Source organism: Nannobrachium achirus (genome assembly GCF_963921795.1).
Source record: "Nannobrachium achirus genome assembly, chromosome: 9".
Classification (NCBI taxonomy): domain Eukaryota; kingdom Metazoa; phylum Chordata; class Actinopteri; order Myctophiformes; family Myctophidae; genus Nannobrachium; species Nannobrachium achirus.
In genome coordinates this window covers 10233090-10254927 of record NC_137818.1, presented here as the reverse complement: position 1 = coordinate 10254927, position 21838 = coordinate 10233090, and the positions used below count along the sequence as shown (strand labels likewise).

Below are 21838 nucleotides of genomic sequence, written 5' to 3'. Positions count from 1 at the left end.
ACAACTCCCATCAGCCATCTGGCAGGTGTAGAAACTCTTCTTGTGCGTGTCTATTGTGAAAAGAGTGTGTGTGTGTGTGTCTTTTGTGAAAGACACAAACAATGGCGTCCCGTCAGCATTGTCTGCTGGGTGGGGGGGCAGACTTCTGTCACTGTTCGTCTCTTTCGGGTGGAAAACCCATTATGTCCAAAAATATTACAAATACATTTTACTTTTCATTTCAAATTCCTTAACATAGCAAAAATAAAAAAAGCTCAAGCTCAAAACGCAGTTGGGAGATGCGACAAGTTTTGATTCTGCATATCTGCTATTGGTGATACTTTTTTGTGTGACATTGTAGGTTATTACTAAACGACATTTCGTTGTGTGTTTCGTACAGTGACAAATAAACATCTTATCTTATCGTAATTATGATGACGTGTAGGGCATGGGTAGGGTGACCATATTTTCTGCCGCTCAAACCGGGACGCAAACCACTGTTACCTAAAAAGCAATGCGCACATTACCGCACACTTGCGTGCCCAACATTACCGCACACTTGCGTGAGTGATTGACAAACAGCCTCAGTGTTGAATTCAGACAAGCAATGAATTTGTTCATGTTTTCTGATTGGTTAGGTGAGCATGTTTACATGAAAAGAACATGTTAAATGTCTATGTAACCACTGAAAACAGCTGCTATTATTTTAATTCTGGCGAAACCGGGACAATTTTGTCGTGAATGTTGAAAACCGAGACATATTAGTGTTTTAGAGATATTTGTCGGGACACCGGGACACGCAGCTTGAAAACAGGTCACAGCGCGACACTCGTTGTGAGCTTTGGATGTCAGCTATTTTCAGTGCTTGATACCACACTGAACTAAGCATAATCAAATCAATACTGGAGATGTAGCGTAACGGCATGCATTTCTACACTGAGAGAGGGCAATTCTTTCAGCATAAGATGCTGCATTCAAGTTCAGGAGAGTTTGGACATGGCAATTCTCTTGAATGCTGCCTTCAGGTATGGCATGGAAATAGGGGCATTTGCATTTCTTTCAGCATAATAAAAACTGCATTCATGGTCTGGAGAGGGCACTTTTTACAGACGGATAAAAGAGCAGGGGCTCAAGCCCCCTTAGATGTCTATGTTTGCACATGCCTGGTTAAATGTCTGAACACATTAACATGAATCCAACATATAATTCTACTCCATACCTCAGAGACAAAAAAAAATTAAACTAAAGAATTGCCTCAAATGTTTTACTCCATTACAATTATTTGAAAACTTTAGTTACAAGTTATTTGGACAGAATAACATTATTTTTTGCAAATCATGCACTGTTTCAATGCAACAGGTTGTGGGCTTGTAGATCTGCTCTAGATCTGATCAAGTTTGAGCGATTTTGAAAACAATTGGTACTTTATCATTTGGCAATGTAAGTACATTTTGATGCCAATAATGTGGTTTTAATTTTTTAACCCGTTAAAACGGGCAAAGCAACTGTGGCATCGTAGATTGTAGCTATTCCAAAATAGCAGATTTCGTGCCACGCTGCAAGTTAGTACATTTTTTTCTTTTACATGTTTGAAATATCTTGAAAGTGTGAGAACTTCTGATATAGAAGGCATTTGTAGAATTGACATCAGGTTTAAGGACTTTTACTTACCAACATTATTGAGCATTATTGCAGTATTGATACTTTTACTTAAGTAGAAAGTCTTTAAGTAGTTCTTTTGTCCGCCACAAAGCAACACACCGCCTCAGTCCACTAATCATTAACTCCAATGGGGGATCAGTGTGGAGGTCGTTAACCCTGGCAATTAACATTTTTTGACACCAGTCCACCTTTCCAGAGCAGACGATGGTGTGTGTGTGTGTGTGTGTGTGTGTGTGTGTGTGTGTGTGTGTGTGTGTGTGTGTGTGTGTGTGTGTGTGTGTGTGTGTGTGTGTGTGTGTGTGTGTGTGTGTGTGTGTGTGTGTGTGTGTGTGTGTGTGTGTGTGTGTGTGTGTGTGTGTGTGTGTGTGTGTGTGTGTGTGTCTTTTGAGGGCAGTGGTTTGCTGTGCCAGACAGTGATGTCACAGGCTTTTCTTTTCTTTATTTTTTCCTGTTCGCTGACATCAGCCACTGTTCATTCATCACACCTCCAGTTAGTACTGGAATGTATGTACATTTACTAAAGTCCTGTAAATGGTAAATGGTAAATGGTGCATTTATATAGCGCTTTTATCCAAAGCGCTTTACATAGATTGTGCATTACATTCACCCATTCACGCACACATTCATACACCGGTAGCGGAGGAAACCATGCAAGGCACCAACCTACTCACCAGGAGCAATTAGGGGTTCAGAGTCTTGCTCAAGGACTCTTCGACATTAACTCAGGGGGAGCCCGGATTCTAACTGGGAACCCTTCGGGAACCCTTCGTACTCTAATAACGGTTTCTCCACCCCTGAGCTATGCCAAGTTGTACTTGAGTACAACTTTGAAGTACAAGTTACCTTAACCTTAATTGCTTAACGAATATATTGTAGACCTGCTAATACTTTTGTCTGACCTGAACTGTGTGCAGTGTGTGTGTGTGTGTGTGTGCAGTGTGTGTGTGCACAGTGCGCGCTTGCATGTCAAACTAAAACAACTTTACATGTCCACTCACCTGCTGCATGGCTGCGGCCTGCCCTGTGGTCTGGAATGGATCCAGGTGCTGCTGCATGGCTACAACCTGCCCTGTGGTCTGGATCCAGGTGCTGGATAATGTTTAATAAAGTTGGGGGTATACGCCATAAAAGAGCACCGCCAGCTTTCCAAAAGAAGTTACCCACCCAACTGTTTTTCTGTAATAATGATTCTCCTAGTTACGACCATAGGTCGCAGTTAACTATGAAAAAGGTCACATCTTGTCTGTATATCAATGTCTTTAGTCTATAGCTGTTGTCACATTGTTGACATCAAAGTTCAAACCCTGGATATCCATGACATCACATTGTGACATCACATTCTGTCATTGACCCTTGTATGCCCATATATGGAGTACCCTGATGTACAGTTGATCAAAACATTTTTCAGTAGTCCACCCTAGAACCTGGTCTGAACTTTGTTGCGTTTTCAACCCCGAAAATGCCATACCATTTTATTTTGGCGTTTTCTCAGGAAGACGGCGTGGTGTGCACAGGCCCTAAGTCCAGAGGGTTTAAGTGCTTAAGATTTCACGGCGTAAAGTGATAGATATGACATTAGACTTGGAAGTGTGTTTACAGTATGGGACAGGGCTCTGCTTTCCTTGTTTCTGTTGCCAGCTGATAAAAATCAACCACCGCTACTGTATATCCATTACATCAATTACACTGACTGTTATTGATAGTATAGATCTTGTAGATCAGCTATAGCCGGCGTGGCGACAACAACCGTCGCACCACGGATGCATAAATCACGCATTGCAACGTTGGCGGAGGAAAGATTGCAAGATTGTCAGGAAATGACCCGTAATTCTGACATTTTTTTTTCTCTTTGGTTCTGTGCAGGTACGACCCGGGCTCCTCGAGACGGAGAGGTTCCAGGGGTGGATTACAACTTCCTGTCTGTGGAGGAGTTTCTGGAGCTGGAGGAGAGAGGAACGCTGCTGGAGATAGGAACATACGAAGGTACAGTCCATTCACTATCTAGGCATTTAGCACAGTGGTTCTCAACCTTTTCAGGCTGTGACCCCCAAAATAATCATATTTTAACAGGGGACCCCCCCACCCTGAACAGTTGAGGCATAACATTTTGTATAACACGGTTCTATTGTGAAAATAGCAGTTATGTTGGTTTGTTTACTGTTCGGAGAGAAAACAATGTTGTACATTAAGTTAATTATCTGGGGACCCCCAAAAATAATTTGGGGACCGACCCACAGGTTGAGAACCAGTGATTTAGCAGACCCTCTTAATCCAGAGTGATTTTACAGTAGGCAAAGCAAGCAGGAGGGGGTCCCCCAGCACGAGGGGGTCCCCCTGCACATGTTTTAATACAGTATCACAATTATTTTAGCCATTTATACATTGGCTATTCAAAAAATTGCCGATGTACAAGCTCTTGGCGCAGCATGAAGTGGCGCGCCGTGAGCTTGTATATCGGCAATTTATGGAAGTTTGGGGGAAACTAATCTTGAAATTCTGGGGGGGTCCCTCCCCTCCCTGTCACAACATTTTGAAATTCTGGGGGCTCTCAGTGGGCTGAATGTGTTTGACTAACGTTTGAAGAACCGCTGCCATAAAATGTGCTTTATTTCATGGAATTCCTTAGATTTTATTAATTACTTTTGAAAGATGTAAGATTTTCTACCTGAAAAGTAAAAAAAAAATAACACATTTTTAAAGAATTATAAAAAAATAAAAAAAGACCCATACAATTATGTCTGCGACCCACACATGGGTCCCGACCCAGTGTTTGGGTAACAGGGCCTTAGAGGACATGATGGGGGATGGATTGAGGTCAGGTGAGGCTTTGGAGAGTGTGGATGACGGGGGGAGACGGATTCAGGAGACAGCGGGTCACTTCACATCTGCCCAATGCACTCTGATTGGAACTGTGTGTGTGTGTGTGTGTGTGTGTGTGTGTGTGTGTGTGTGTGTGTGTGTGTGTGTGTGTGTGTGTGTGTGTGTGTGTGTGTGTGTGTGTGTGTGTGTGTGTGTGTGTGTGTGTGTGTGTGTGTGTGTGTGTGTGTGTGTGTGTGTGTGTGTGTGTGTGTGTGTGTGCGTGTGTGCTTTTATTGCTATACTTGTGAGAGCCAAATGTTCCAAATGATTTTGAGAATTTGACATTGTGAGGGACCATTTTCTGGTCTTGTAAAGCAGTGGTTTTCAAACTTTTTTCATATCAAGGTCCATTATTTATTCGGCATTTGAGCCATGGACCACCATTTGATGAGATTTAGCCTCTTAGACTCAAGACTTAGAATATGTTATTGTTGTTGGTTAAGATTGTGTCCACAATTCCATGCTGTATTGAATGATATTAGTACCATAGGAGACATAACAGGCAAACGTTGATCAAAATAACAATTTTGTAAATTTAGGATAGTTACGGTAGTTTTTGAGCTGAGCAGCGACTAAGTGGAGAGAGCCAATCCATCAATAGCACCGGCCCACAGAGCAGAGAGACATCACATGATTGGCCCACTGGCTTGTATATCATCTGAATAATGGCCTAGTAGCCCAATCACAGTCTACTGTGGCCCACTCAAACATTTAACAGCTGATACAAGCATCGCTGCCTCAACATGTTGTGGGCTTGTAGATCTTCTATTGTTTGGTTCGCGCCGGTTGTGGTGGGCCGGTCTGGGCCAAGATGCCAGGGCCGAATTTATGTCCCAGTCCGGCCCTGATTGCCCCGCATTTCTTTGGGGAAAATATGATTTGACATTTAGAGGTTTGGTTTTGGGCAGTGGTTCTGTCCCTCTGTCTGTCCGTCACGTCACACTCTCCGGCACCGTTACCCCTATCTATGCCAAACTTTGCACACACATTCCTTGGCTGGCAAACCACAACCTCCGCTCCTGATTTCTCACATGCCCCTCTTCTAGCGCCACCATGAGGCTGCTTGCAGACAACATACATGGGACCTGACGGTCGCTTATCTCCCGATTAGGGATTCTTACTGGTAACTGATTTTAAAATACAGGTGCGTAGACTCCATCCTAGTCAGCTATGCACAGTCAACACAGGAATGTATTCCTAGAATTCACAGAGATGTATTTTTTTGTTTTGTTTTTGTTGCATTCCTATGCCAATCATTTGATGACCGGGTCATCGGCCAGATTTAGCTATACTACGTCTGTGATCTTCCCGTGCAAACAGCTCTAGCCTAGCCGCTTAGCCTACTGCAGTTGAAACAGCGCTGCTGCTGCTGACAAGTCTCCATCAGTCTGTCTAATCCGCTGCACAACAAACTGATAACGTGATTATTCCCTTCTCAAATCTTCTATTAACGGCTAGGTGTGATGTCATGCTCATTTCAGCACGGCCGGAGAGACTATTTCAACCAATTGCTAGGTCAGGAGAACTACCTGTAGTATAATACTAGTAAGAGGCCTCAGGGTGACATGCGACCTCACCCTAAATAGCGAGGTTGCGCCAATTCTTGGCCATCTGGCCAGTGATGTATATCGGACCAGTTACCCATATATGGAGACCCCTGCATGATAGTCAAAAATGTTATGTCAAATCATGCCCATATATGGGCATTACCAAATATGGGCATTCCCCAATAATTATGTCCCATATTAATGACATTGGGACAGGGATCTCCATATATGGGCTTAAAACGTATGTTAATTGGTAAAGCCAAGCAGGGCCTTGGAAAGTTAGGGCCTGGGTTTGATGCCTGGGGATCTCCATATATGGGCATAAGGGGGTATCCTAACAGGGCATCATCTGGACTGGGAATGCCCATACTGTATATGGATTTTTTTTTTTTATCTTTTATTACAGTATTTTCTGGACTATAAGGCGCACCTGACTATAAGGCGCACTGTCAATGAATGGTCTATTTTCAAACTGTTTTCATATATAAGGCGCACCTGACTATAAGGCGCACATAATAGACGCTATCGTTGCGTTATGCATCCAACAGATGGAGCTGTGCTAAAGGGAATGTCAATGTCAATGAATGATCCGTATATAAGGCGCACTGGACTATAAGGCGCACTGTAGTTTTTTGAGAAAATTAAAGGCTTTTAAGTGCGCCTTATAGTCCGGAAAATACGGTAATTAATATATATAATATATATATAGCCTAGAGTGTTTTTATTTAGGGTTGTGGATAAAAATGGAAACACTGGTCAAAACGGCTTTGATACCATTGTATAAATGTATGGTTTGATGTCCTCATTAGTATAGTAATACACTGTGTGTGCGTGCGTGTGTGCATGCGAGGCAGGCAGACAGAATGTCACAGCATTAATGTGCTATTGGCAGCAGTTGTAACTGTGTGTGTGTGTGTGTGTGTGTGTGTGTGTGTGTGTGTGTGTGTGTGTGTGTGTGTGTGTGTGTGTGTGTGTGTGTGTGTGTGTGTGTGTGTGTGTGTGTGTGTGTGTGTGTGTGTGTGTGTGTGTGTGTGTGTGTGTGTGGCTGGCACATTCCTGCCTTCCCTGCAGACAATGTCAAATACCTGACCACAGGCGCTATGCTCATCCCTGCCAACAGGAGGCAGCGTGACTCATGTCGCTGCATGCAGTAAACATTCAGTCAGTGCTCCCATGATTCAATCAGAACAGCTTTGATCATAGTGCTGGGTTTCCAGCAGATTTACACAGGATTTGTAAATGTGTTGTGTTGTTAACCGATAACGATTTGATGAGTCACACTTCTCTCATTTTCAGCCTGATCTTCATATAGGCCAGTGGTTCTCAACCTTTTCAGGCCGTGACCCCCAAAACAATCATATTTGAACTGAGGACCCTGTCCCCACCCTGATAAGCACTTGGAATGTTGGAGTTGAGGCATTATATTTAGTTTAAATATTGTGAAAATAGCAGATGTACAAGCTGTTGTCAAACAAGTCTATGAATCCACCTATGAAATAAATGAAAAAGTTGAATCTGAAAAGTCTTTACAATATGTAGATATTGTATATCTTCATCTCTCTCTTTGTCCCATGATAAATGACGTAAGATGTGCACAGGCGGCAGTTTATGTTGTGTATGACATACCAGCTGTTTTTATTTTTATTTGTTTTACTTTCCCGGTTGGGTCTGGTCATATGGAAACATAAGCGGAACTTGGTTCCGGAACTTCACAAGTTCTTGAAGGTTCTCGGTTCTAGAAACTTCTGGTTCTAGTTCTGGTTCGGCCCTATAGTGGAAAAGGGGCTTCTTTCTCTCTCAAAGCATGCTGACACAGAGGTGTCAATTGGGTATGACAAGGTATGGCAGCTACCATACCTTGGCTACAGAGAAAATAATAAAATGTACTTCTTAAAATGAATTCATCATGACTGTTGCTTAGCCATACATTATAACCCTTGTATGACTTATTTTGAAGACATTTTCTCTCTTCAAGAGCAGCGGAGAGCGGGGCATGACTGCTGGTTGAGCCCCTTTTTTCTCTAAACTGCTCCAAACATGCACAAATGCAATATATAAGGTGCTCACCGCTTTGCCGAATTGTTGTTCTCTAGCCACCAGGCAACACTGTGCCATGTTTCAGTCCATATGTTTCCAAGAAGTGTTTACTCAAGCTTGTCTCGGAGTCTTGCGTTTCCTCGTCGGAATGCTTCCACCTACAAAACGTCATGTCTTAGTATGAGCGAATGGGGAAGGGCATCAACGTCACATGATATGTGCGGCCATTTTCACCCAACATTTTGGTAAACAATGAAAAGCAATGCGATTCCAAGACAAGCTTGAGTAAACACTTCTTTATTGGAAACATATGGACTGACACATGTCGGGGAGTTGCCAACTTGCTAGAGAACAGTTTTGGCAAGGGCTATAATTTATGGCTACCTGTTGCTAAGGTATGGCAACATGACTGGTGTCTTGCACGCGCGCGTCATGTTGCCATACCTTAGCTTTTGCTGAACTGACGCCACTGTGCTAACGTGCCCCCCGACTCTTCTTGCTTTCTCCTGGTTGCCTAGGTAACTACTATGGGACCCCCCAGCCATGGCATCATCCCCCACAGCCTCCCGGCACTGGGACAGTGATAGCAGCAGCAGCGCAGCAGTGTGAGCCTAACCCCGGCGCTGGCCCCGCCCCCCTGCCACGCCCCCACCACCACAGCAACCCCCCCACGCGCACCAAGTCCTACAATGACATGCAACACGTTAGACTAGCGCCCCCTGCAGACGACGATGAGGACGAGCAGGCCACGGAAATGAACAACAGTTTTACAGGTGAGCAAAAAAGAAATGTCCGCCATGATGACGTTGTCCTGGGGAATGTTTTGAATGGGTCGTTCTGTGTGTGTGTGTGTGTGTGTGTGTGTGTGTGTGTGTGTGTGTGTGTGTGTGTGTGTGTGTGTGTGTGTGTGTGTGTGTGTGTGTGTGTGTGTGTGTGTGTGTGTGTGTGTGTGTGTGTGTGTGTGTGTGTGTGTGTGTTTGCGCGCGCGTGCGTGCGTGTGTTAGGGCAATAAACAACCATTACACAAGTCGACTTCCACCAGGGAAAGTTGAAAAATGGACAGACAGAATGATTCTCTCCTTTTCCAACTGTGTTTTTTGGAGCTGTGTGAAGCACAGGCTCCCTATACGTGGCCGTGTGGGTCTGTCTGTGTGTCTGTCTGTCTGTCTGTCTGTCTGTATGTAGCCTGAACTTCCTAAACTTCGGCACGCCACTAGTCCCACAGTTTTGCCACCACACACTCGCGCCATATGTCAAATCGACCGGCTTACTCGGGAATCGTGGGCTATTACTTTTCTAAGAGAAAGGTTCTATAGTTTAATTGATATTAATTTATTAGTGAATTAATTTTCCCCATTGACTTATAATGGGAATCGCAAAAACTCACATTCAATTATTTGTCTCTCGCAAACCATAGGGGCTAGAGTTTCAAGACTTGGAGAGGAGGTTCATAATGATTTCAAGGATTAAATAAAAAATAATTGTGTCATTTGGCCGCATGGTGGCGCCATAACACCCCACTTTACGTTTTGGCCTGTAACTCTTGAACCGTAGGTCGGAAAATTAAAAATATTTTTTCCCTGGATTCCTTGGGTCATGACGCATCTCCCCATATAGGCCACGCCCATTTGCGCCATGATAGATTTTCCGCCATCTTGAATTTTCTCCAAAACACACTTTTTGCTCCTTTTCCTACATATTTTCTTCAAATGTCACAAAAATCGGTACACATGATCCACACACACACACACACACACACACACACACACACACACACACACACACACACACACACAGCTCCACTTCACACGGGTGTGATTTTCAATGGAATGATCACCGGCAGTTCTCACTCAGCCATTAATTAACGACCAACTTCATGTCTTGGATCCCACATTATGTACTGGAGGATTATTATTATACAATGATGCTGCTTGCAATGGAATCTATAATATTAACATCAAAACAAAAGAAGGGAGAAAGGAACGCTTTAGGCTATTCTATGAAGTCCAGCGGTAAGTCGGGTTTTGTCCTCCGTTCACGCAGTCGACACAAGTCGACTTCAACTCAACCTGTATTTGAGTCTAGTCGACTTCACAAGTCGTTAATGCCCCAGTGTGTGTGCGTGTGTGCGCTTATTGTGTGTTTGCGCAATAATGATCTTTATTTATATAGAATCTTTCAGTCATAAAATGCAACTCAAAGTGCTTTGCACAAAAAAGAAAGATCATAAAAGTAATAAAAGGGATGCAAAATAAAATGAAAATTAAGATAAGAACAAGTACATATAATAAGAACACTCAAATGTGCAGAAAAAATAAAAGAAACCCCATTGAATATCTGTCATATTAATCATTGTTATATAGGCAAGGGAAAATAAATAGGTTTTAATATCAGGTTTAAAAATATCTACTGATTCTGCTATTCTTAAGCACTCTCCCCCTATGAAGAACATTCGTGGGGGGCCCGCAGTGAATCCTTGTACCCAGGGCCCAGAATTTGGTGTAACGCCCCTGTGTGTTTAATAGCTGTCAGTAGTTGATGGACAAAATATGTCCCCACAAGCATAGTACAATTTCCCAGTCCTCACAACAAGAAAAATGTTATGTGATGGTTTTTAGGTGCTCGGGGTGTCTTATACATAGAAAAATAGCAGATCTACAAGCTCACGACGCGTCGCAGCACTGCGCGTTGTGAGCTTGCAGATCATAGATGCAATTTCTCCGGCTACTGTTTGGCTATTTTCAGCCATTTTCAATGTCGCCCCAAAAACTCTGAGGTCCGCACAAGTGTAGTGTGTGTGTGTGTGTGCGTGTGTGTGTGTGTGCGTGCGTGCGTGCTTGCGTGCGTGCGTGCGTGCGTGCGTGCGTGCATGTGCGTGCGTGTGTGTGTGTGTGCATGTGCGTGTGTGCGTGTGCTTGTACTCGGGGCATAATGGAATGTGTTTACTCTCTTCCTCTGCTGTGTGTATTGTCAGGTGTCTGGCGGTTACATCATTGTGTCTTTGTTATGCTGATTAATTTTTCTTCTGAGAGCCTCCGCACACTGCCCCCTGCCTGTGAGGAGGAGCACTACTGCTGTTGTTGTTGTGGTTAGCGGGATAGACAGGGAACAGGTTGACCACTTGAACCCAAGCGTCCATATTCCTGTGGGAACATTAGCAAAAAAAATAGCCTACAGTGCTCTGAGCTCAGGCACGTGCACGCATAGACATTAAAGGGGGCTTGAGCCCCTGCCCTTCTATCCGTCTGTAAAAAGTGCCCTCTCCAGACCATGAATGCAGTTCTTCACTATGGTGAAAGAAATGCAAATGCCCTCTTTCCATGCCATACCTCTAAGCAGCATTCAAGAGAATTGCCTTGTCCAAACTCTCCTGGACTTGAATGCAGCATCTTATGTTGAAAGAATTGCCCTTTCTGTATATATAAATCCATGCCGTTACACCACATCTCCAGTATTGACTTGATTATGCTTAGTTCAGTGTGGTATCAAACACCGAAAATAGCCGACATCCAAGGAGGATTGATGGATTGATTGAATACTTTAAGAAATGTAAACGGCATGTGGTCCAGTCAGACATTAAGGCTAAAAGGATGACAACAAAAGACCTGGGGACTTGTAGCATAATACATTTACACAATAATACATGTCATCAACAACACATACAAAACAACATATGTAAGGAGAAAGGGGAAAACAGCAGCAGTGAATGACACCTCCTTTGTATGGGAATATGCATTCTCTTCCCCTTGTGCCTTGTTGTGGTTTCCTGATTTCTGACCAGTTCTCAAAGAAACCAGTGATTCAAGTCTTTTAATAATCATTTAAAATAATCGATTCAATCGATTTAGTTTGATTAACTGCTGCATCCAAAAAAGAATGCTGTGATCTTGTTTATACAGACATTTTTTTTAAAGATAGTAATTAGAGAAAATAAAAGATGGGTGTTAAAATGTTCCATTTACTGCTTTCTATCGTTTTAGTGATTTTCATGATTTTGATTTCAGTGGGTGGGGCATGAGTACAAGAGGCTAAATATGTAATTTTTTAGACACAATAAGCCAGCAATTTCTTTGTTACTATTTACACCACGCCCCATAGCTCACATCTGCCCATGAAAGATTGAGGTGCATCTTGGGAATGGGCTTATTGTCTCTAAAAAAGACATATTTAGCCACTTGCATGGATGCCCCCAACCTGGGGCCATGCATGCAAATCAAAATCGTTAAAATCCCTAAAACGATAGATAGAAGTAAATGAAAACATTTTAACACTCATCTTTTATTTTCATTCTTTACAATCTAAAATATGAACCCAACCCATGTTGTAAAAAAACAAAGTTGTCCCGTAAGACAGACAGTCGCTAGACAGTTTCTTGATGTCTACTTGTTGCACGGTGTGAACCTGTGCTCCGGTCTACTGTGTTTCTCCCTGCCTGGCAGCCTCCATGCCAGGCTTCCAGAGGGGCTGAATTAGCATGTGGATCACCCCCTGAAAGGCCCGCGGAAGTGGACCAGAGGACAGTGCATGGGCCAAGGATGGGGGATGGGGGGGTCTATCTAACGCCTGTGGGAGGAGACTGAGGCTAGAGAGAGAGAGAGAGCTAAAATAGCAGGGAGTTTTTGGACCTGGGAAGTTGACTAAAGAAATTAGCATTTTCCTGATCCCCCACCATTCAGCGCGTCGGTCGGTCGGTGCATTTAGAGTTGTGTTGGAGGCTCTCACAAAAGGCTGTGGAGGTTGGGAGGGGATTTAAGTATGAATGTCATCCAAACACAGCATACATTATAGGTGCTGTAAGTGATATTTTTTGGGGGTTAAAATGCAATGTTTATTGTTAAAAGAAATCTATATATCGTCGCTGTCGGGTGAAAACCTTGAATGTCCAAAACCGTTCGTTTTGTATTTATTATTTAAAAAAATGATTTAAAATTGTAAAAATAGCCGATCTACCAGCACACAACACCTCGTGGTGCGAGGCGTTGTGTGCTTGTAGATTGAGAAGAAAAGATGAGCGTTAAAATGGTTTCATTTACTTCTTTATATTGTTTTATTGATTTTGATTTCAGTGGGTGGGGGCATGTGTACAAGTGGCTAAACATGTCTTTTTAGACACAATAAGCCGGAGATTTCTTTTTTGCGACTGTAGGTCGCAGTTTACTATCAGAACTGTCACAGCTTGTCCGTATACGTCTGTTTGTCCGTTCGGGCGGGTATCGCCTGACCCCGAATAAGCATGTTTGGGCTCTCACAGCATATCTCCATATACAGTACATGGATCTCCATATATGGGTACCAGGGGTCTCCATACTGTATAACTGGTCCGATATACATCACTGGCCAGATGGCCAAGACATGGCGCAACCTCGCTCTTTAGGAGGCTTACTAGTACTATTTACAGTAACAAAGTAAGTAAGTCATATCTGCCCATGAAATATTGCGGTGCATCTTGGGCTTGTGTCTAAAAAGACATATTTAGCCACGTACGCATGCCCCCAGGCACTGAAATCAAAATGGCTAAAACGATAGAAATAAGTAAATGAAAACATTTCAACACTCATCTTTTCTTTTCTCTGTTTACAATGCAAAATATGAACCCTCGTCGTAAAAAAAAACAAAGTTGTCCTTTGACAAATAAATCCCACTTCCACCCCGTTTCAACCAGTCAACCATAGCTTGCTTATTTTTAAAACGTTCATCTTTTTCTTCATGTGCGAGACGTAAATCCATCTCTGTCTCTTCCTCGTTGTGTGGCTCCTCCCCCTTGTGGTTGTTGTTGTTGTTTTCCATTACCCAGGATCCTTAGTGCGTAGCCTCTTCCCCTCTCCCTCCTTGTTGTGCTCAGGTAACCCTAGCGACGCGGACGAGCTCCGAGGCGGCGGCGCCGGCATCCTCCGGCCGTACCCGGCGCGCGACAACGCCCCCTCCTACGGCCTCAACAATGCCGCCACCTCCACGGCCGACAGCGGGCAGCAGACGCTCGCCGAGCCCCAGGCGTCCCCCGAGGACCCCCTGGGACCGCTGCCCGAGAACTGGGAGATGGCCTACACGGAGAACGGAGAGCTCTACTTCATAGAGTACGTATATATACCCTAAAAACCCCATTGTGAGAGCTCTACTTCATAGAGTACGTATATATACCCTAAAAACCCCATTGTGAGAGCTCTACTTCATAGAGTACGTATGCCCTCAAGTGTTTAGAGCAGGGGTCTTCAACAGGGGGTCCGGGACCCCTAGGGGGTCCTCAGAGTTACTACAGGGGGTCCTCCAAATCTTTGAGTGATAGAAACTTTTTTTTTCTTATTTTTTATATTAACCACCTGAGCCCTAGTGTCCATATTATGAGAACTTTAGCCAAAAATAGCAGATCTACAAGCTCACAGCGCCTCTCAGCGCGAGGCGTTGTGAGCTTGTAGATCGGCTATTTTCGGCAAAGAGCTTTGGTGTTGAGGGGAAAAAGAGCAGACTCTGAGAGGGAGTGAAATATGAAATTTGAGGAAAACAGCAGACTTTCAAGTGTTTAGATATCGGAAAACACTGAAATAAATACTGATGATCGTGCTGTCAAACAATGAAACTATGGAATTACTGAAAAGGTTGTGGGGGTCCCTGCTTCATCTCTCTCTCAACTAAGGGGTCCCTGGCCTGAAAAAGTTGAAGACCCCTGGTTTAGAGTGTGGACCCTAAAAAAAAATCAGTGTGCTAAAAAAATAAATAAATCAGGGGTGCCGTGGATGAAAAAGTTATTTACAGAGGTGACATGTAAAAAAATGGTAGAGAACCACAGGTCTAGAGCAGGTTGGGGGGCAACCACCTCTTTTATTGATCAACCGTAAATCAGACTGGGCTGTTGAGGTGAACAATTGATCAAAAACAAAAACAACCATTCACACGATCCAACAAAAACAATCACACCTGCAGTGAATTGCAAATGACCCGGGCTACGTAGCATTGAGGTGTGCAGCTAACGCCTGTTAAAGGGATATTACACTTTCAAAACTTTTTTTTTGTCTAATCAGGCTTGTATGAACACCCTGAACAGTTTTTAATTTGCTTCATTCAGTATTTAGATATTTGATGTAAATGTTCCAGGTCCTCCAGGCTCAGGGCCTCTCCCCACACACACTCATTGTAACTTCAAACTCCATTTTAACCATGATAGATTCATTAAAAACACCCATTATTTTTTCTGGTGACTCATACTACCCTCCTAATACGTGAGCAGACCGTGTTTTTTCCATATCGTTTTTCATGTATTTTTTATAATTCTTTGGGAAAATGGAAAAGATGTAATACAATAAAAATATATAAAAAATACATGAAAAACGTTATGGAAAAAACACGGCCTGCTCACGTATTAGGAGGGTAGTATGAGTCACCAGAAAAAATAATGGGTGTTTTTAATGAATCTATCATGGTTAAAATGGAGTTTGAAGTTACAATGAGTGTGTGTGGGGAGAGGCCCTGGGCCTGCAGGGCCTGGTAACATTTACATCAAATATCTAAATACTGAATGAAGCAAATTAAAAACTGTTCAGGGTGTTCATACAAGCCTGATTAGACGAAAAAAAAGTTTTGAAAGTGTAATATCCCTTTAAGTACTGTACTATAGTCTACTGCTACCTATCAAAACAGACCATGCTAGACAGAGCAGGTAAGATGATAGTGTATACTCTAGAACAGTGGTTCTCAACCTTTTTTCTGCATGGGCACACTTTTCATGTCCCAAGAATCCATGGGCACACCAACATAATACGGGGGTGTAAATATCGTCACTGTCGGGAAGAAACCTTGTATCTCCAAGTTTCAAATTTGCATGTTTCTTCGCAAAGTAAAGCCCTGCTTCATCATACAAGGCTGTCGCACAACAGTAGTGAAAACAGCAGATCTACAAGCACAACTTGTAGATCGTCTGTTTTCACTAGTGTAAATCATTTTTAAAATGATAAATACAATACTGGCTTTCAAGCAGTTTCAAGGGGCAAGTGGTTCTCAACCATTTTTACAGGTCACCTCTGTAAATAACTTTTTCCATCCACGGCACAGTTTTCTTTCTTTTTTCTTTTTTGTTGTTGTTGCAGACAGACTCATCTCCCTGGCTGTATGTTGGTTCTGTTCCACAGTTTATGTTGACATTCATCCCTTGGAGGGATGTTTTTGCCAGGGGAAGCTGGACAGAGCTCTTAATTGCTACCTTGTTGTGCTTATTTTTTTTTTTGTGACTTAGACATTTTTCTTTTTATAAAGATTCGTTTTTTGGGCTGTTATGCCTGTATTGATAGGACAGTAGACTGACAGGACATGGGGAGAGAGATGGAGAGTGACACACAGCAAAGGTCGTCGGGAACGGGACTCAAACCCGCGACACACTGTCAGGCATCAGAGCCTATGTGGTATGCGCCTGGACCGGTAGGCCAGCGGGCACCCATTGTGACATCATTTTGACAAAGTAGGGACACGGGTTCCCGAACCCTGATTGAGATCAAACTTATCAGAAACAATCTAAATGTAGATAATAATTCATGTATTCCAGTCTGGGCAGAAGCTTTAACTATTAAAAAATAGCAGATATACAAGCTGGTGCCGTGCTGCAAGCTTGTAGATCTGCTATTTTTGAAAAACTGTGAACATTTGTGCAAGTCTTTGAATATTTTTGACCCGATTCTATAAGCGTCTTCTAAATCCTTCTTCTAAATCAGTGGTTCTCAAACCTTTTCATGTCAAGGACCCCCAAAATTACATGTATTTGGCTGTGGACCCCCATCTCAAAATATGTTGTTCCAGAAGCAAATATTTGAGTTACAAATGTTTCCTCACAACGGCGTTTCTTCTGTGAAATAGCCTTTTTTCTGGCCATGGTTTAATATTCAAAGCACTCAGAAAAGTCCAATGTATGAATTTCACATGACTGTAGCGGCGGGGGCATCAATAATACATTTTAGGAAGTGCTGAGCTCCTGTGTCATGATTTACCCCCTCCCAGGTCCCACCTTGGACATGTCTAGACTACTGTATATCATGGGCAATGTTGCCAAGTCTGCTTATTTACAGCTACTTTTGGCTCCCTCTTTTTTTCCAGAGTTGCAGGCAAAAAAATGCAGAGTTGTGTGTTGGGTGTTTTTTTTTGCCTTGTTTAAAAACTTTGTAAAATTTAACAAGCCAACATTTCTTTGACATATACTATGATTCCCCATAGATTTGTGCATCTATAACTACTAGTAACTGACTGGTAAAGCAACTATACCAATACGACGATTTCAGTGGTTGACAGATTGTTCGAGAGAAATGAGCATTAATAATAAGCTTTCAAAAAAACAGCCCAAGCGACACTCTAGCAGGAATATTTTCAAATCCACAGCAACAACAGAAACACAACCCGCAAAACTACTAGACATCAAAGGGGGCTTGAGCCCCTGCCCTTTTACCCATCTGTAAAAAGTGCCCTCTCCAGACCATGAATGGCGTTTTCATTATGGTGAAAGAAATGCAAATGCCCCCCTTTCCATGCAATAGCAAACTCTCCTGAACTTGAATGCAGCATCTTATGTTGAAAGAATTGCCCTCTCTGTGTAGAGAGCTTGGAGGTCTTCTATTTTCAATATTTTCATCAAAGGGCCCTTTTAGAGATTTCAGCCCGTGCCTCTCTAACATTCTCTACGAATACCAGAAGAATACCTAATAAACTCTCCTGGGCTGATGGTTTATGCCTTTTGATTGATTGATAGAGGTATTTATTAGAAGTTTTGGATAGGAAAAGGTACAGTTTCATGACAGTACAGTTCACTGATACAAGGTCAACTAAACTCGGGTAAGGCAAGGCTTATTTGTTATATCCTTATTATATACCTCTGTAAACTATGCCTAAACTGTTAAACCTAACCTTATTCCTAACCTTAACCTCAGTAAAACGGTGCCAAAACCAAACCCTATTCCTAATCTTAACCTCATAAAGATATGCGTAATCCTAACGTTATTTCTAACCTTATTCTCAGTAAAACAAATACAAGAATACAAATCTCGGCAAGTTTTACCGGTTGGTTACCTTCTCTACACGTCTAGTAGTATGTGTATTCTACCTGTACTCATTGTCAGGGAAATAAATGTCTCCTAGGACGTCCCACTCCTCCCCCCTCCTCCTCCTGTCCCCTGTCATTTGAGTCCACCCACCCCTCCCTCCCTCCCTCCCTCCCCCCTGGTGCCATCCAACCAGGCGGGCCCTCCAGGGCGGCATGGTAACCCCCCACCCCCTCCCCCCCGGCCCCCATGCTCTCATCTGTAAACAGATCACACAGACACAGACATAGCCTCCTCACCAACCACCTGACTGCCTCCAGCTCTCTCTCTGCTAGCGACACACTGGATTACTACTCCCTCTACATCAGGGATTCAGGATATATGGCCGCTGTGTACCGCCACCTCCAGCACTATTATTTGTAGGTCTCTTCTTTATATCTTGCCGTCGTTTTAAAAAGGTGCAGTATACGTGATATTCCTTTTGTTCTAAACAAGCGTTAAGATAGCTGACGGTAACCTACCTACCGCATGATGTGGTTTGTTGAGTGTTTGTTCAGCCAAGACAGGAAGTCTCCCTTGTCTTCTTCTCCCACCTGTTTAGTAAACAGGAAGAAAAAAAAGAAATGTCAGGTTGGGATACCAGTTTTAGCCAATCGGGAGAGAGAAAAGCTAAATGAATGAAATTTGAAGTGATGACCCAAAAGAAATTGGAAAAAGGAAAAACAAAGCTGAAACAAAACGGTTACTCTACTCCTGATTGCAAGGGCTTGGAGTGCAAAGGGTGTATTAAAGTGACATTTTCACTTTTTTTCCCCCACAGGACAGCTTTCCATTGATAGTAATTATTTAATTAAAGCAATATGTTTAAGCAATCTATTAGTGTAATACAGATTAGGATTCAATGAATGTATTTTAAAATGTACTTTTTTAATGTTTTAATTAAATTGTTACAATCAATGAAAAGCTGTCCTGTGAAAAAATATAAAATGTCACTTAAGCCCTTTGCGCTCCAACTTCCAAGCCCTCGATTGGCAAACCCACCTGAAAATGTATTTTCTGTTTACTAAAGAGCTGGAGAAGACAGGGAGACCCCTGTCACTGAACAACCAATCTGGCTAGCCATCGTCAAGGAAAAGTTATTTTCCCTTGAGCAATGCAGAAGTCTGTAATCGAGAGACTACTGAACAACACACACTCTGTTTAGCAAAGAGTACTATCAGAACATAGAGCTTTAGCTTTTAAACAACACAAACACGTTGTGTTTGAAACTAAAGGATATCACTTGCACTACCCTTTTAATTATTCCGTGGCTTAACAGTGAGGGATGGAGACATGAGACTTTGTAACTAACTGGTGATGTGCTCTGTTGTTGTTGTCAAGCAGATCTCCAGGTCTCCTCCAGATCCATACTGTCCTGCTGATATGGGGGGTTTATTTTTATTTAGGGCCTTGTTGTTGTTTATCTTCTGTGTCGGGCAGAAACCTCCATATTTCAACTTGTTTTGGTAGATTAATGTCCCAGCTGTCATTGTGTACACAAGTGTATCGTGGAAACGTTGTGAAGATAGCCACTCTATAAGATCACAACGCCGTCACATCATCAGACCTGTCATGAGCTTGTGGATCACTATTTCCGCAATTTTCCTTTATTTTAAAAGTGAAAGTGTCTTGTACAATGGATTCTACCAGCATGCCTCAGCCTAACACGGCCAGCCTGGTGTGTCACAGGAACAACAATAGTTGTAGGACAGTTGAAGCCTTTTTGTCTCCTTTCAGGTGCTATAGTATAACAAGGAGTGACTGACATTTCGGTCTTTCGATCTTCCTCAGAGTCGAAAAGGCTTCATCTGTCCGAGGTGCTCCACTGTCATCTCTCTCCTGTCTTTAATTGTGTCAGTGGGTTTCCCGACCCAATGAAAAGTATTGACAAAGAGCCGGTGACTAAATAGCAACCAGTGGTGTAAAGTAACTAAATGCATTTACTCAAGTACTGTACAATTTTGAGACGCTTTTACTTCACTGTATTTCCAATTTTCAGTACTTACTTCTACTCCACTCCACTGTAATTATTTGAAAAGTGTAGTTAGTTACTGTCTAGATTTGGATTATTACAAAAGATACATTATTAACCACTTTTTGGCCATTTGAAGATGGCAGATCTGTCGCATTGTGAGCTTAACAGTATGCAGCGACGGGTGAGGTTCTGTATGGGGCTAAGATCTGCTATTTTCAAAAGATTTTCATACATTTGAAAACTTGTGAAATCATGGGACATTCTGCATATTGAGTACTTTCTACTTTTTCTTATTTTATTGAACCATACAAATCTGTAACTCTGACAGTGTACAAATGGAACCCGGGTTCATTTGGTTCCATTTGTACACTGTCAGAGTTAACTCATTCTGTGCCAATGACGGTTTATGACGGTTTTTGTGTTTTTTGTATAGAAAAAAAAAAAAATCATATATATATATATTTTTTAAAAGATGTCAAAATGACCTGAGATCAGAGAGATGCTTTTCTCTGTTTGTGTGTTCGCTCCCTCGTTTAGCTGATTGAGAAAATGTGTGTTCATGTGTGTTCATTCTAGTGGATGGACACTTGTTTTCATTCATACAGCTCTATCTCTGGAACCATTTGTCTGATTGACAAAATTCTTTTTGCCACTGAATCACAACAACTGTGTCTGTTTCTGTGGGGGAAAATTTATTTAAAAAAAAAACATTTTTTTTCATTGCATAGTAAAGAAAAACATACAAAATCGTGGCACAGCTACCTTGGAGCCATTTTGGCATTTGGCACAGAATGTTAAAGGGAGACCTTGGCGTTTGAGAAACCCTGCCCTACATTAGTAGCGGTTTCCACATGACAGTGAGCATCTTATGCATGCATGATCCCCTGCTGTGCTGTGTTCTGGTGGTGGCAACGGCCCCATCTTCAACTCTTCTCTTTTGTCTCCCCTCCTCAGTCACAACACAAAGACCACCTCATGGCTGGACCCTCGCTGCGGGGGAGACAAGACCCCCAAACCCTTGGAGGAGTGTGACGAAGATGGTAAGTTGCTCTTATGTGAACCGGTGTTACTTTACTTTGTTTGTTTATAGAGGGTATGCGCATGCATAATGTGAATGGCAAATTGAGTGGCAAGTTGAGTGGCAAACCAGTTTAATGTTGTTTAATGCAATCAGATAAGATTTTTCTGTTTGGATGTATGGGCTGTCAAGGCCAGAAAGTAGTTTCCCCGAACCCCACTTTGAAAACCAGGGTGTCCTAATAGGTAGGATAGTTGAAGAATTGAGTAGAAATGGAAGCCTTTGTGCATGTTGTGGTTTATCAACCAGTAGGGGGTGGACTTGAGCTCTCTTTCCTCTGTTGTGACATGTACACTTAGCAGATAAGGCCATTGTGATTTATTACATAGCTCTTATTTACATTACTTGCATTTATTTCCTACATGTATGTACGCTCTGAATGGTTAAATCTGGATTTGGGCTCAAGATGTTTCTGTAAAGAAACTCAAGGGAACTCAAATTATCATAATTATACATTTCTTAGTCTTATTCATGGTCGGTAACAAACAACGTAGCCTTAGGGTTCTTTCAGGCGTGTGTGTGTTCTATGGAGAAGAAAAGAGTTCCATAAAATCCCCCTATAAAATGAAAATGCAAACCCAAAACACACATTGATGGCAAAAACCACAACATAGGTTATGAAACTGCACCATCAAGTGGTGAGAATGAGAAT

The 21838-nt window shown here is 42.5% G+C and overlaps 1 protein-coding gene across 1 annotated transcript in view; it reads left to right on the top strand.

Moving 5' to 3' along the window:
- LOC308291914 (membrane-associated guanylate kinase, WW and PDZ domain-containing protein 1-like) overlaps positions 1 to 21838 on the top strand; it is a gene marked incomplete at its 3' end in the record, with an annotated part of 183682 nt that overhangs the window by 110828 nt on the left and 51016 nt on the right. The window contains exons 4-7 of the mRNA XM_080734060.1: positions 3505 to 3624; positions 8603 to 8857; positions 13927 to 14158; positions 21063 to 21148. Coding sequence (XP_080590186.1) covers positions 3505 to 3624; positions 8603 to 8857; positions 13927 to 14158; positions 21063 to 21148 — 693 coding nt within the window. The remainder of the gene's footprint in view (positions 1 to 3504; positions 3625 to 8602; positions 8858 to 13926; positions 14159 to 21062; positions 21149 to 21838) is intronic.